Raw genomic sequence first — 17,178 nt, forward strand, 5'->3', positions numbered from 1 at the left:
GAGGAGGGAGGGCATTCCAGGCCAGAGGTAGGACGTGGGCCAGAGTTCGATGGCCAGACAGGCACCAACGAGAGACCGCGAAGAGGTTAGCGGCGGCAGAGGAGCGGAGTGTACGGGGTGGGCTCTAGGAGGAGAGAAGGGAGATGAGGTAGGAGGGAGCTAGGGGATGGTATTTGTTAAGTACTTACCGTGTGTCAGGCCCTGTACTAAAAGCTGGGGTGGATACAAGAAAATCGAGTTGGACACAGTCCCTGTCCCATGTGGGAGCTCACAGTCCCAATCCCCATTTCACAAAGGCACAGAGAAGTTAAGTGATTTGCCCAGGGTCACACAACAGACATATGGCATACTATTGAATGAATATGGCAGAGCTGAGATTAGAACCCATGACCTTCTGACTCCCAGGCTCATGCTTTATCCACTACGCTATGGTGCTTTTTCATCTTCTGCTCCTGTGCACTATGTTCTCATTGTGCCAATTATCTGCCAAAATGGCTCTGTCCTCAAGGATTCAGACATCGCCAGACCGTCCCAGCACTATGACCACCTCTGACCTATTATATAAGCAAATTCAATTGAGATCTATAGGGTTCTATGATTGATGAAGAATTGGATCTGTTTCTCTAGAAATATAAATAAGTGAAATGTATTTTTAAGCCTAGATTTTAATCTACATTGGGTAACAGTAGCTGAAGAGAACTTTTGTTGAGCCTTAGCAAAGTGGGAATTTGCTCATTCTGGGTGAAGGATTAAGTGGGGAAAAAAGCTGATTGTGGTAGAGAAATGAGGAGAAGGCTGTCTACTAGGAAAGGTGATTTTTAAGATGAGAGATTTGTTTATATTGAGGAACAAATATAGTGAGTGCAAGATAACTGGATCCTATTGGAGACTGCTCATTTTTTTTATTATTTTTAATTGTATTTGTTAAAGGCTTACTATGTGCCGGGCACTGTACTGAGCAAATTAATCAGATTGGACGCAGTCCATGTCCCAGATGGAGCTCACAATCTTAATCCCCATTTTACAGATGAAGTAACTGAGGGACAGAACAGCTAAGTGACCTGCCCAAGGCCACACAGTGGACAAGTGGAGGAGCTGGGATTAAAAGCCAGATCCTTTTGACTTCCCAACCTATGCCCTCTCCACTGGGCCATGCAGAAACAGCTTTGGGAGACCCAAGGTCACCTTCCAGTTTAACGTTCACTTTGGCCTTTATGTTCCCTCTTGTAAAATAGAAATACATAGTAATGTAGTTTTTTAGTAATGGAAATAAATTATTCCTCAGCAAACCTTTTTGACTGTGAATCAGGTTTGAAGTTTGATTTTACGCGGTGATACAGTTGAGGCATTTTACATTGCAAGTCTTAGGAGACAGTGGGTGTATTTTGCCTGAGGTAAGCGAACTTTCGAGGAGAAAAATCCATTTTCAGCCAACCCGATGCCAGTCGGAGGGCAATATTGATGAGGCAGGCAGACCCGATAGTGCTTTTGGAGGAGTGTGCCTGTAGTGTGGCTTTTGGACCTGCTCCGAGCAGCCTGATGAGAGCACGTGTGCCTCAAAGCGAGACTATATTTCAGGCTTTTCCACCCACCCACCCACTCCCGTTCCACATTTCCTCCTGCCCTGAAGTGTCGCAAGACCATCTTCTGAATCTGCGCAGTCTGAACTCGTGGAGCGGGGAAACACGGTTTTCACCGGTGCTATTTAGAGGTCTTGAAATCTCCTCAGTCTTGAAGCATTTATGAAACACAATCCTATGCCAGCCCTCACTGCCAGGACAACCTCCACTCTTCAGCTCTTCCAAGCTTCTGCAGAAAAAGCCTCTAAAGGGAAATTCTCCAATTATTAGGTAGCAAATGAATCAGAGACCATTAGTGCCGTGAACATCTATTTTAATTCATTGTTTCAACGATTTTAGCCCCATTAGATTCGCCTGGTGCAGAAACAGAACACAGAGCAATAATAGGCAATAGAGGTGGATGCTGGAATGAGTAAGATGAAAGTTCTCTTGCATTTCCCCTCTTCTTCCCCACTTTCTCTCCTCAGGAAAAGGGACTGTTGATGGAGAATAGAGTGAGTGGTTAGAAAGAGGTCAAGCAGATTTCATTCTCCATGCTGATTTCCACTTTCCCCAACCAGAAAACTGTTCTCGTCATGGTATTTATTTAGCACTTTCTATGTGCCAGGCACTGTACGAAGCGCTGGGGTAGATACAAGATAAATCAGTTTGGACACGGTCCGTGTCCCGCGTGGGGCTCACAGTCTTATTCCCATTTTACAAATGAGGTAACTGAGGCACAGAGAAGTGAAGCAACTTGCCCAAGGTCATAGCACAGCAGACAAGCGGCGGACATGGGTTTAGAACCCCGTTCCTTCTGACTCCCAGGCCCAGGCTCAATCCACTAGGCCACGCTGCTGCTTCAAAGCCGGTGGTGCACCTTAGAGGATCACAATCTCCAACTATGAAATTGCCTGAAAAATGGGGGGATGGAGTGGAATACTGGCAGGCCATTGACTTTTGTGATGGCAAGGTTATGAAGGGGATCAGAGGAGGGTCGATCCCCATCAGTTGAAGTTAGTTGCTGTTCTTCGAAGTAGAAATAGAAAGGAAGGGAGCAGAAGCCACATGAGCTTGCCACGTGCTGGTTCTCACTGTGGACCTTTGTTGTTTTATTAAAAGTCTCAATAGTTGAAGTTCCAACCCTATTTGTGGTGGTGATTTTCTATGTGGATTTTTCTCAGTAGAAAATCACAGGGAAAAGAAGCACTTAAATCAGATTTTAGGTTTTTAAAAGAAGTATCTAATGTACAAATGGTATTTTATGCTCCACATAAAATAGGTATAGATGCTAATCTGATCATGCGATGAGAGTTTTGGTTAATAGAGTTTAGCAGTATTCGTTTTAATGGATCGTTCTCCATGTTCTTACAATTTACTGTCTAACCCTACGAACCATAAAACCTTTGTGGTAAAAATGTAACTGATAAAGCCATGTTTCTAAAGAGAAGCAAGATGTTTTTTAACTCGGGTTTTTTTCATTTTTATAGCGGTCAATGGAGATAAAATAAGAAAAAGAAATGAATCCACTATTTCAGTATTTAGAGAGCACGATCTTTCTCCATTAAACTTTTCATGTTCCACCAAGTACTGTGACACTTGTTTCGTGAAAGATGCAAACTGGCTATTACATCAATTTTCGGAGACGGCAGTGGTTTTTTAAAAGTATACAGAGAAGATTGCTAGCCATATATCATGGAATTAGCACTGTATTTTTATTGTCGAATAGGCAGCTTTCCTTAACCTAGGACTCTCCATCATATTTTCACCCGCTCTCCAACTTCTCTAAAAGAGTAAACCTCGTCTGAGTTAAAGCCACTTTAAGCTATAACCACGAATGTTCATGGTTTCCAGCAAATCCAATGGATACGATTGTCCGTAACCACACACTGCAAATAGTTTTCAAAATCTAAGTGGCGTGGCCTCGAAGTAAGAGCATGGGCCTGGGAGTCAGAGGGCCTGGGTTCTAATCCTGGCTCTGCCACATATCTGCTGTGTGACCTTGGACAAGACACTTAACTTCTCTGTGACTCAGTTAACTCATCTGTAAATGGGGATTAAAGCTGTGAGTCCATGTGGAAGATGGACTATGTCTAACCTGACTAGCTTATATCTACCCCAGCACTTAGAACAGTGCTCGGCACATAGTAAGTGCTTAACAGATGTTACTGATAAAAAAAAAACCCTCAGAAAAATCTCAGACAGTAAACTTTTCTTGGGTTTCTCCCCATTTACCCAAGTTTCCCCTTCTTTACCCTTTCACTTCTCCATCTATTCTACCCAGTCTCTCTAGATTCAGAGAGGTTAAGTCCACTTCAAAACTTGAGGTTGATGTAAAGGATGAAATTTTTGGTTCATTAAATGAGGTTACTGCCTTCTAGAATTGGTGCGCAAGTAAACACTAGTTAAAGGGGAAATATCTCCAAATTCCAGGTGGGATTCTGTAGATACCATTTCCTGAAAAGTGAAATTATATTTATCTCATTTACTTTTCAGAATAGTCATGAAGCAGTGTGCCTAATTTTAAAACGTGGGTCGGTAGAGTTAACCTGTAGAATGAATGAAACCCGCTTGTAAATGAAATCTTGGTCGTATAATGTGGTGTTTAACTGCTTAGTTTTTGCCTCGCAAACAAAATTTTGGTGTCTAGTCTGTCTTGTGGTTGATATAATTCAAGAATGCAAGAAAGCGGTCAGGAAAGAGACAGCCTACATGGGTTACATGGGAGGTTGTTGTAGAGAGCCTGTAATGGAGTGCGGGCTAATCCAAGCCTTGTAGTGCCATGATCCGTATAAGTTCTAGTCGCCCGGCAGAGTCCGGGCTTCAGTCAAGGCTCAGAAGTCAGTATTGATTTCTCTGGGCTTCCTTGAATTTTGAATTCGGAATGTATACGCAACGTTCCACAAACAGTGGGGGATTCATCAGGAGTACAAGTTTTTGTGAATCATTATGTGCAAACTGATTTCCAACTAGTTACCTGTTCCCTCTGCTGCTTTGGTGAAATCTTATTCACCTGCCCCTCCTTGAAATGAAACTCAGGTTTGTTTGCTGGATCGAGCTTAGACTTTCTTGGACCATCTAGAAAAACTTAAAATGTGCCCCTTAGTGGTAGTTCTTTTAGTAGACAAAAAGTGTGTGCCATAACTAGAACTATCCTAATATTTTAAGGAAAATAATATTCTTTATTGATTGTATCCCCTCCCATCAGTAGCAGTAATCAGAGCTAATCTCCCTATCCAAGAACATAGTTTCTGGGTTTTTTTTAAATTTTCCATTATGATTCTGTCTCTGCCTGATGAATCTCTCCCCGATTCATTCGGCCCTTTTCCTTCTTGTTCATTCATGCCTAGTAACTCACGGTGTACTTACGGTTTTTTTAGGGTTTATTTGTGCAATCTGCTTCAAATACTACTTTAAATACCTCATTTTTTAGACCTAGGGTTTATGACCACATCATTTCAAGCTAAATGTGCACTAAAACCATCCTGGTATGTTTTCCTAAGCTCTGTAAATCCTTAGTTTTATTGAAGGATTTATTCCGATAAAAATCTTTAGTAGACATATTTTATTTCCTTTAGAATATCCCTTAAGGAAATAAGTATTGCCTCATTCAAAGACAGGTTATTAATATTTTTGGTGCGATATCATTCCTTTCAAACCCAGTAGAAGGTATGTTTCGATATTAGATTGAATGTAGATTCAATAGACATTAATCTAATTAATTTTTCTTTATATCCAGCTTCTTTACCAGGTATGTGGGACAGAACAGTAACAATAGGGAGTGCTGGAAAGACATTCAGTGTGACTGGCTGGAAGGTGAGAAGAATAAGAAAGCTTGACTGATTTAAAAAGTAGAATCCTTTGTATCGTAGTTGAATATTTTCTTTATTTCTTCTATGTCATATGAAGGCACATTCTTCATCGAAGCACCCAGGTAATTAGAATTAGTATTTTCTCTCAACTGCTGCTACTCTTTTTTTTGCCCGTTGTCTTTAGAGGATCTTGATAATGGTCCATTTAGAAAGGGAAAATAATTAGGGCTTTCTTAATTTATGAATTGATGACATCACTCACCTTTGTGTGTTACATAACATGCTCAGACGCTTTCAAAGCATAATTTTGTAGCAAATGCAAACAGAAAAAAAAACCCCAAAGATTGTATTTTCAGAGCTGAATTCAGCTCTGTTTAAGTTTCTGTAAGGATAACAATGAGTAGTAGGAAAAATTTAAAAAATCTTACCTGGGAAATATTAAGCTCAGGATAGCAGTCAGTATGGCATTTATTAAGCCCTTACTATGTGCTAAGCCCTGGGGTAGATACAGGATATTCAGATCAGACAACACGGCCCTGTCTTACCCAGGGCTCACAGTTTCAGAAAGAAGGAAAAGAGCTATTTATTTCCCATTTTACAAATGAGAAAACTGAGGCACAGAGAATTTAGACATTTTTTAAAACTTCCTTCCCGGTCTGTCACCTCGGTGAGACGTTTTTCCCATACTAAATGTTATCTAATTTCATTGTAATAATCTTAGTTTTTTTTAAATAAAACCAAAAATATTTTCTTTCTTCCGTGGGTCTTCGGTACGTTTACATTTGACCCAGCGAAAAGACATGGGTCAGTAAAGGGCTAGGAGGAAGCCATCTCCAAATTTATCGAATTCGAACGCACACCCAGTTTGTGTTAGATTTCATGTGTTATCGGTACGGTTTTAATAATAATAATAATAATAATAATGTTGGTATTTGTTAAGCGCTTAACTATGTGCAGAGCACTGTTCTAAGCTCTGGGATAGATACAGGGTAATCAGGTTGTCCCACGTGAGGCTCACAGTTAATCCCCATTTTACAGATGAGGGAGCTGAGGCACAGAGAAGTGAAGTGACTGGCCCACAGTCACACAGCTGACAAGTGGCAGAGCCGGAATTCGAACCCATGACCTCTGACTCCCAAGCCTGGGCTCTTTCCACTGAGAACCCTCAGTAAATGCCAGTGATTGATCAATTGATTTAAATGGTCTATTACTTGAAAATGCTCAACCTCTTTGTATTCGTTAGTAGATTTTACTTAAAAGATTTTCCTTTGCTTGTCTTTTTTCAGCTTGGCTGGTCTATCGGTCCTAAACATCTGATAAAACACTTGCAGACCGTTCAACAGAATACTCTGTATACTTGTGCAACGCCTTTACAAGTAAGTACCAGTGGATTCTGTAGGTTATCCGTTAACTTTTTTCAGTTATTATTTTCTGATTTTAGGTCTCGGAAATGCCTATGAATTGCTTCTGCCTCAAAATTCAGTGTGGCTCAGTGGAAAGAGCCCGGGCTTGGGAGCCAGAGGTCATAGGTTCGAATCCCGGCTCTGCCACTTGTCAGCTGTGTGACTGTGGGCAAGTCACTTCACTTCTCTGTGGCTCAGTTACCTCATCTGTAAAATGGGGATTAAGACTGTGAGCCTCATGTGGGACAAACTGATTACCCCGGCGCTTTGAACAGTGCTCTGCACATAGTAAGTGCTTAACAAATACCAACATTATTATTATTATTAAAATTCGGGTTTCCGCATAACAGAATAATTATGTCTGTTGATGCAATTACCAGTGGCAAAGGGGAAAGAATAGCCCGGCCCGGGGCTTGCGTCCTCCCGAGAGGATTTAAGGTTTCACCTGGAATAGACCTTCCCATCTGTTCTTCTTCCTCATATCCAACCCTTCCAACTCTCTTGCCCTCTCATACCGTCTCACACCCCTCCACGGAGACGGTACTTAGAGGAGAGATGGCTCAGCGGAGAGAGCCGTCCTTCTGTTGGAGCACAACGGCCAAAACAGGTGAGACAAACTGCTTCTGACTGTGCCTTTACCGCCTTCTTGCCGACATTCCTACTCCTTGGCCCGGAGGCTTTCTTGCCAGGCTCTCGGCTAGCTGGTAATAGCAACTGCAGAACCAGTTTCTACATTCACCTGCTCCAGATGCTGCTGCTGGCTTTTGGTGGCTCTCTGGCGTTCTCCTCCCCGCCCTATCCCTCCGGCCCCCCTTTTTTAACGGTATCCGTTATCTGGTATCTTTTGCAAGCACTGTACTAAGCGCTACGCTGGGGTAGAGACAGGCAAATCAAGCTAGACGCGGTCCACGTCCCACATGGGGCTCACAGCATGGCTCAGTGGAAAGATCACGGGCTGGGGAGTCAGAGGTCATGGGTTCTAATCCCGGCTCCGCCGCTTGTCAGCTGTGTGACTTTGGACAAGTCACTTCACATCTCTGTGCCTCAGTTCCCTCAACTGTAAAATGGGGATTAAGACTGCGAGCCCTATGTGGGACAATCCAATCACCTTGTATCAGGTGCTTTGCACATAGTAAGCGCTTAACAAATGCCATCATTTATTATTATTATCCCCGTTTTCCAGATGAGGTGACTGAGGCACAGAGAAGTGAAGCGACTTACCCCCGAGGTCACCCGGCAGGCAAGTGGTGGACTCCCTTGGCGAGAAGTCCAGTACGAAGCCACTCAGCAACAACTTGAGCTGTTGCTTCTTCGATTACTTCCACCGGGCCAGGGCCATCCTCCTAAACATTCCTCTAGGCATGAGCATCTCACACTGGGGTGAACCCAGGGCCCTAATGACCCTGTTCACCTTTATGTCCAAATCAATGTGTGTGAATAAATGAATAAATAAGTGGCATAAATAAACCAATATACAAAGCAGAGCCAAGGATGGCAAATGGGATGAAATGATCTGGGCGGTGAGGTTAGTCAGGTAATGACTCCTAAAGGAGAAGTTATTTTAAGAAGGCTTTGAAGGCGGAGAGGCATATATAGTGTAGCAGGAACTTGGTGAGTAAAACAGGGAGTCAGAGAACCTGAGTTCTAATCCTGGCTCGGCCCCTTGTCTGCTGTGTGACCTTTGGCCAGTCACTTGACTGCCCCGGGGCCTCAGTTTCTTCATCTGTAAAATATTGAAGAAATATCTGTTCCCTCCTCCGTCTTAAACATTGAGCCCGCGTTACCCCCTCCACTTGAAAGAGAAACTCCTTACCATCGGCTTTAAAGCACTCGGGCATCTTGCCCTTTACCTCTCTGCTTTCCTACTACAACCCAGTTTACACACTTCGCTCCTCTAGTGCCAATTAACCTCACTATATCACGATCTATGTTGCCTCGACCTCTCGCCTACATCCTGCCTCTGCCCTGGAACACCCTCTTCACATCCAACAGGTGATCACTGTCCCCCACCTTCAAAACCTTACTGAAAGCACATCTCCAACCGGCCTCCCCTGACTAAGCCTTCATTTCCTATGCTCCCTCTCCCTTCTATATCACCCTTGCAGTCGGATTTGGACCCTTTATTCACCCATCTCCCAGCCCCGCAGCACTTATGTATGTATCTGTAATTTATTTGTATTAATGCCTGTCTCCCTCTCTGGACATGTGGGATGTGGACCGTGTCCAGCATGGTTGCCTCTCTCTACTCCAGCGTAGCGCTTAGTAATGATGATGATGATGTTGGTATTTGTTAAGCGCTTACTATGTGCAGAGCACTGTTCTAAGTGCTGGGGTAGATACAGGGTAATCAGGTTGTCCCACGTGAGGCTCACAGTTAATCCCCACTTTACAGAAAAGTTAAGTGACTTGTGCCCACAGTCATACAGCTGACAAGTGGCAGAGCCAGGAGTCGAACCCATGATCTCTGACTCCCAAGCCCAGGCTCTTTCCACTGAGCCACGCTGCTTCCCAATGCCTGCAACGGATACCAGATATCGGATACCGTTAAAGCTCATTGTGGGCAAGGGACTTGCCTATCAATTCTTTTGTATTCTCCCCAGTGCTCAGTACAGTCTTCTGCACACAGTGAATACTCAGTAAATACGATTGACCAAAGGCAGGTGAGAAAATGGGACCGGTGAGGTAGAATTGGGAGTAACCTGTGTAGAAGTGCTGGTTGAAATAATGGGAGCAGATAAATTCCCCAAGAGAATTACTTTAGACAAAGAGGAGAAAAAGATCCTGAACAGCCTTGTGAGACACCAACAGGTAAAGGGGAAGTTGATGCAGAAGAGCCAGTAGAGGACACCAAAAGAGCGTTTATAAAGATAGAAAGAGAACTAAGAGTGGTGTCTTGGAAATCGATGTCAGAGAGGGTCTCCAGTGTTTTTTGTAAAAAGAGAATTTGACATAGTCTTCAATTTTGGAGTGAAATATGTTTGTATGAAAGTTCAGTATTTTTCCTCAGGGGGTTAATCTATCATTTAGATGAAAAGTAACTCAACCTGTTCTTCAGAGTAAGGACAGTCTTATTTTGTTTAACTCTGGTTGCTTCTCTCCTAAACCTACACACGTATCCAAGCTTTCTCACGGTTTTTATTGTTCTCCAGTTTAGAAAAATGATCTTTTCGTTCTTATTATCATTGCTGGTATTTTATTATAACGGCATCTACTTCACAATCATATGTAAAAATGAGCAGGCAGCGGCTATGTAATGAGAAGCACAAAAATTGAGGTAGAATTCCCTAGACATCTCAACATCATTTAGATGGCTATTTCAGGATTTCTGGTGTTTGGTCCACTTTTCACTGGAACTGTTAGACTGTCCTAGTTTAATTCAGACCTTATAACATTCGATGTCAATTTTAAGGAAGTAAGAACATCTGTTGATAGCACTTGTTTGTTTCTTGTTTTTGAATGTATCCTGCAGGAGGCTTTGGCTCAAGCCTTTTGGGTTGACGCTAAACGCATGGACGATCCCGAGTGCTATTTTAATTCTCTGCCGCGGGAGCTGGAGGGAAAGCGTGACCGGATGGCACGTCTACTCCAAAGCATTGGCCTGAAACCCATAATCCCTGAAGGAGGGTACTTCATCATTGCAGATGTTTCCTCACTAAGTCAGTGACGGTTTTCTAGCTTTTTCAGTACACACGAAAACGCAAACGCGGGGTCTTGTAATATTTCGTTAACAAAGCGAGGTTTCCCACAAGTGTCAGGAGCATTTATTTAGCAACCACTTGATGCGGCCTCTTTACTAGGTGCTGGACAAATATGGAATAATCAAGTGACACGCTCCCAGCCAACAAGAAACTTACGTGCTAACAGGGGGACAGCCACTTACAACACTGTCAGACTACAGAAGTTGAGCAGACTTGTCTACGTGAGCGTTAAGGAGGGTGTAAAAAATCGGCAAATGGTTGAATTGGCTGAAGGAATGATAGGGCTCAAGGTGGTGAGAAATGAACAAGGAAAAGCTTGTAGGGGGAGGTGGGATATCAGGAGGGATTTGGATGTTGGGAGAGCTGTGGTCTGTCTGGAGAAGGAGGGAGAGAGTTTAAGGGGAGAACATCATGAGGGAGAATAGGAGGTGGGGGAGTTGAGATCGATGTGCGGCTAGAAGGTTGGCTTGCGTCTAAGCTCGTTGCGGGCAGGATACGTGTCTACTAGCCCTCGTACTCTCCCAAGAGCTTGGTGCAGTGCTCTGCACACGGTAAGCATTTCAGTCAGTAAATACCACTGGTTGATTGATTTGATGATGAGGAGGAGTAAAGGCAGTGAGTTATACATATATATGTTTATCTGAGTGTAAAAGGTTGAGTCCAAGATGTATTTGATTCTGTAAAGAATGTAAAATTGGAGTTCTTGCCCAGTTAGTAATTGATGATGCTTTCAGACCCATCTATAAAGTGACATACCCCGTGCACGTTACGAGTAACTAGGAAGGTTAAGGGCCCTCAGAGTTCAAGGAAAACTCATAACGTCACCCAGTAGACTACGTAGGTTAGAAAAATAGTTTGGTAGTGCGTCTGCATCTTTTAAGGTTATAGGATGAAAGTTTTGGGGGAAGCTTTCTCAACTTTGAAATTATTCAATTTATTTAGAAGGCACAGTGGGCCCTGTTCTTTTTATGCTCCACAGGGCCAAGATAGCCTTAGGAGCTGTGGAGGAGAGAATACGTCGTCTTCTCCTTCCTCCTTCATTCTCCTCTCTTTGCTAACATGAAGGAGGCAAGCTCTGTGATAAGGAGAAAGCGAATTCCCCTGCACATAGAAGCAGCATGCAGTAGCGGATAAAGCCCGGGTCTTGGGAGTCGCAAGGTCGTGGGTTCTAATCCCAGTCCACCACGTGTCTGCTGTGTGACCTTGGGCAAGTCACTCCATTTCTGTGGGCCTCAGTTGCCTCATCTGTAAAATAAGGATTGAGACTGTGAGCCCCACGTGGGACAGGCACTGTTTCCAACCTGATTAGCTTGTATCTACCTCAGAGCTTAGTACAGTGCCTGGGACATAGTAAGCGCCCAACGGATGCCATTGTTATTATTATTATTATTTTCTCAAACAAACCCGCACAATTGGATGGCCACTATAACTGTACCTTTCCATGGTTCCTCACCCGTTGACACTATCAATCAATCAGTGGTATTTACTAAGTGCTGACTGTGTGCAGAGCCCTGTACTAAGCGCTTGGGAAAGTACAATACAACAGATGGGTCCGTTCTCTGCCCACAGTGAGCTCAGAGTCTAGAGGCAGACATCAATATAAATAAATTACGGGAAGTGGCGTGGCTCAGTGGAAAGAGCCCAGGCTTGGGAGTCAGAGATCGTGGGTTCTAATCCCGGCTCTGCCACTTGCCAGCTGTGTGACTTTGGGCAAGTCACTTCACTTCTCTGGGCCTCAGTAACCTCATCTGTAAAATGGGGATGAAGCCTGGGAGCCCCATGTGGGACAACCTGATCACCTTGTATCCCCCCCAGCGCTTAGAATGGTGCTGTGCACATAGTAAGCTCTTAACAAATACCACCATTATAATTATTATTATTAGGGCTGTGGGGCTGAGGGCGGAGTGAATACCCAGTGATCAAAGGGTACCAAGTTCATAGACAACTGTCCCAACAGACACATTCCATCAGTCCATCCATCAGGGCAGGGATTGTCTCTATTTGTTGCTGAATTTTCCATTCCAAGCGCTTAGTACAGTGCTCTGCACATAGTAAGCACTCAATAAATACTCTTGAATGATTGAATGAATGAACCAGTTGGCCCCGGGGGTCTAGGTTGGGCTGCTACTCATATTGGGGCCGTGGGTGGCAGAGGGTGGGAGGAGGGGAGAAGGAAGCTTAAAAATCTGCTTCAGAGGGTCCACAAAGTTTTCTCAAATAATTAGAAGCTGATTCAGTTCACATAACCACTTCCTCGCCAGTACCTTACCAGGGCTCCTCCCCTATCGACACTGTCAATCAATTAATGGCATTTACGGAGCACTTACTCTGTGCAGAACACTGGACTGAGCACTTTGGTAGACTGGTTGTGAGGTGTATAAGATCACTAGTAGAATTAGCAATGTCATACACCAATGGGAAATGCAGTGATGAAGACCCACTGAGGAAAGGTAGACAAGGATTATCTCTTAAAAAAAGGTAACAGTCCCTTCACTGCTCTGTGGAACAGCTAACATGAAGCGATTAGTACTACGTAGTATTTACTCTCCCAAGCGCTTAGAACAGTGCTGTGCACACAGTTAAGCGTTCAATAAAGATGAATGAATGAATTTAAAGTGTGAGTAAAGTATGAATACGAGATATTTCCTAAGAACGTTATGAAAAATATTTGATGCAAGTGTCATAGTGTTAATGTTTCACAGAGAATCAATCCAATTATCAGTAGTATTTATTTTGTGCTTATTCTGTTCAGTTAGTAGACTTGAACCCTGCCCTCGCAGAGCTTGCAGCTAGATGGGGAAACAAACACTAAAAAATAAATTATAGGTAGGGGGAAGCAACCTATTTCTATTTCAACAGTTACATTAAAAGTAGACTTTTCATCCAAATGAGATATTGGAGAACCATGTAGTGTGTGTGTGTGCATATGTATGTATATATATATCTTCATATCTTTATATATGTATATATTTATTTGGTATTTGTTGGGCGTTTACTCTGTGCCTAGCCCTTTACTAAGCACTGGAATAGATACAAGATAATCAGGTTGGACTCAGTCCATGTCCCACGTGGGGCTCACAATCTTAATCCCCATTTTACAGATGAGGTAACTGAGGCACAAAGAAATTAAATGACATGCCCAAGGTCACATAGCAGACAAATGATGTTGTGAACTTCTTGTAATTTTAGATGCGGATCTTTCTGACATGACGGAAAACCAACCATATGACTACAAATTTGTGAAGTGGATGATTAAAAATAAGGTAATGTCCTCATCCCTGTTTATGCCTTTTAGAAGGTTACAAGAAGTAATCTGATGCACCTCTAATATATGTTCTTTACAGCTGTTCGCTTTTTTATGTTAACCATAAATAGTATCAAAAAATTCATTTCTCATTTAAACTAAATGAAAAAAATCAAAGTGAGTAACCCTTTTGTGTTTACCATTTCAGAAACTGGCAGCCATTCCTGTTTCAGCATTTTGTAGCTCGGGGACCAGATTGCAGTTTGAGAAATTTATACGATTCTGCTTCATCAAAGTAAGCTTCTGCCCTTCTTTAGGTGTATGTTAACGAATCTATTCAACTCCCTTTTAAAATTAAGGCATTATTAAGACATTATCCCCCCCAAGCGATCTTTAAAGGGTGGCCAGGACAAACTGTTGATTGCCTTTAGCTTTCAACCGGTCAGCAACTTTGAAGTTCTTTATGAGGCAAAATGGCTTACCAAAAAACACACAAGGAATTGGCAGCAAAACTTGGAATAAACAAAGTTTTCAGTTGCCTGTTCCAGTGCTTTCTCTAATAGGTCTGTTGGCCTCAAATTGAAATGGCCTGGGTTATATTTTACTTTTCTCACCCTGGCTAACCCTAAGGAACTCTGGAGCACTGTGGATCCCATTGTTAAAATATGAAATCTCTGTCCATATAGTATAGAATCCTCACCCCCAGGAAAAGAAGATTTTGGTTTTTCTTACCTCTGATTTGATTAAACAGGTCATTTACATTAAATCCCTGTCTCGCCCCTTCTGCCCGGCTGCAAAGATTTATCTAAGTCATTTTCTTACGACTGCCCCGTGGAGCTCAGAGAAGGTGGCTGTACATGGGCAAAAAGGAGAGCGAGGAAGGGATTCCGAGTGAAATTCTCTTTTCTCCTCTTCCGTGTGCCGGGACGAACATTTCCCGGCGCGGAAGCGGAAACACGAAATCAATTTAACAGGCAGGGCTTTGTAAATACAAAGACCCTTGGGTTTCATAAAATGTAATATGGATATCTAGATATCCGTTTCTCCTGTAACAATCATCTCCTTAATTTACAGCAAGACAGTACATTGGATGCAGCTGAGGCAATCATCAAGGATTGGAGTGTGCAGAAGTCTTGACGTAGGCTAAAATTTTTAACTGTCCAATTTTAATTTTTACCTAACTTAATAGCAGGAACTAATGGACACTGTTACTAGTAACCAGATGTTAGTTACCTAGTGCAGCCACCTAGTAGATGTTGAAAACAAGCATCTCAGTGGCATCTAAGGAATCATTTCTGTTTTCCCAAAATATTTCAGTCCTTCGCCCTGCCGGAATATTCAAGGGGCTTCAGACCACTTCCTAAAAGTCTTCAAGCCCAATTTTTGTAGTGCCCAAAGTTATTCCCTACTAGTAAATGATCTACTTGTGGAGAGACTCAACTCTAGACCACCAGGAGGGCAGTTTAGCTAATGCAGCAGTTGAACTAAATTGGTCCCTGTGGAGCCCTATTGTCCATCACTCATTGAGACTTTTTGACTGAGGAGCACTGAACTAAATTCTTGGGCAAGTACACCGGCAGGAAAACATACATTTCCTACCCCCGGACAGTTCACTTGGGCATCGAAAGCATTGGGGTCATTAAAAATTGCTTATTTGTTCAACCATTTGTTCAACCAAATGTAGAGACTTTAAAGGAAAATGAAGTGCCAATAATTTATTGGTTGGAGTGGTCTAGTAGAAAATGAAAGCACCTGAAAAAGAGAAATACGCATTTCACTAACCAGTATAAATTACATAATAGAACTGAGAGTGTATTTCTTGTGGAAGATTTTCGTTTATACTGTTACGCCACTGATCTAGTGAAATTTTTCACTCTTCCCCCTAAATTTAATCTTTTCTGATTATTTCATAATAAAGTTTTAAATGACAGTTGTGATCCCTGTGCTTTTGACAATATTTCACTTGGGTTAGGAGTTCCTCAATTAAAAAAAACCACTCATCATTAATTTATTGGGGTTTGATTTTTCTGTTTCAACTTTAGCATTAATAAATTTTTTCATCTTGAAACACAAAGTTAAGTGAATTTCATATTTTCTTACATTTTTGAAAAGAGGACCAAACATCATTTACTAACATCATTTACTACTTTGCGCACAGTAAGTTCTCAATAAGTACGGTTGAATGAATGAATGAATACTGGGGTAATTACAAGCTAATCAGGTTGGAAACAGTCCATATGCCATGTGGGGCTCACAGAAGCAGTTATAATAATGATATTTAATGAGTCTAATTTAATAACTGTGCTATTTCTTACGTGCTTACTCTATGCCAAACACTGAACTAAGCATGGGGTAGATACAAGTCCCACATCGGGCTCCCAGTCCGAATAGGAGGGAGGACAGGGATTGAATCTCCAGTTTGCAGATGAGGGAACCGAGACACAGGGAAGTTAAGAGACTTGCCCGGGGACACCCAGCAGCCAAATGGTGGAGCCGAAATTGGCACCGAGGTCCTCTGCCTGCCAGGATCCGGCTCTTTCCACTAGGCTTCGCTGCTTCCCTGTATACTGTGGTAAACATCAGGAAGAGAATACTGGTTATTGGGCCGAGAATCTGCTTATTGTTAATATTCATAATAATAATAATGGTATTTATGAAGTGCTTACTATGTGCCAGGCACTGTTGCTGAGGTGGATAGAAGGTTATCAGATGGAGCTCACAGTCTTCATGCCCATTTTACGGATGAGGTAACTGAGGGCACAGAGAAGTGACTTGCCCATAGTCACACAGCTGACAAGTGGTGGAGCTGGGATTAGAACCCAAGACCTCTGACTCCCCAGCCCGTGCTGTGCAGTGCCCTGTGCATAGGAAGCACTGAATAAATACGATGGAATGAATGAACGAGTGACCGTTTCAGACACGTTCTGCTGCACCTGCCCCCTAAAAGGACAGGTCTCTGGACATGAGCACTATCTTACTCTAAGGGGAAACCTGGCCATCCTTGCCTAATTCATTCAATCGTATTCATTGAGCGCTAACTGTGTGCAGAGCACTGTACTAAGCGCTTGGAATGTACAGTTCGGCAACAGAGACAATCCTTGCCCAACAACGGTCTCACAGTCTAAAACGGGGAGACAGCAAAACAAAAACAAGGAGTCAGGCATCAATACCATCAAAATAGACAAATAGAATCATAGATATGGACACATCATTAACAAAGAATACTAAATAATATGTGCGGATATATACAAGGGCTGTGGGGAGGGGAAAGGGGTAGAGCAGAGGGAGGGAGTTGGGGCAATGGGGAGGGGAGGAGGAGCAGAGGGAAAAAGGGGAAGCTCAGTGTGGGAAGGCCTCCTGGAGGAGGTGAGCTCTCAGTAAGGCTTTGAAGAGGGGAAGAGAGTTAGTTTGGCGGAGGTGAGGAGGGAGGGCGTTCCAGGACCGCGGGAGGACGGGGGCCAG

General features: G+C 42.9%; 1 protein-coding gene across 4 annotated transcripts in view; it reads left to right on the forward strand.

Annotated features, from left to right (window-relative positions):
• KYAT3 (kynurenine aminotransferase 3) overlaps positions 1-15,790 on the forward strand; it is a 36,097-nt gene extending 20,307 nt beyond the window's left edge. For all 4 annotated transcript variants that reach the window (XM_029063382.1, XM_029063380.1, XM_029063379.2 and 1 more), the window contains 6 exons: positions 5,299-5,375; positions 6,658-6,747; positions 10,244-10,430; positions 13,662-13,735; positions 13,925-14,011; positions 14,791-15,790. In XM_029063382.1, coding sequence (XP_028919215.1) covers positions 5,299-5,375; positions 6,658-6,747; positions 10,244-10,430; positions 13,662-13,735; positions 13,925-14,011; positions 14,791-14,853 — 578 coding nt within the window. In that variant the 3' untranslated portion in view covers positions 14,854-15,790. The remainder of the gene's footprint in view (positions 1-5,298; positions 5,376-6,657; positions 6,748-10,243; positions 10,431-13,661; positions 13,736-13,924; positions 14,012-14,790) is intronic.
• The last annotated feature ends 1,388 nt before the right edge of the window (positions 15,791-17,178 follow it).

Source organism: Ornithorhynchus anatinus, chromosome 4 (genome assembly GCF_004115215.2).
Source record: "Ornithorhynchus anatinus isolate Pmale09 chromosome 4, mOrnAna1.pri.v4, whole genome shotgun sequence".
Classification (NCBI taxonomy): domain Eukaryota; kingdom Metazoa; phylum Chordata; class Mammalia; order Monotremata; family Ornithorhynchidae; genus Ornithorhynchus; species Ornithorhynchus anatinus.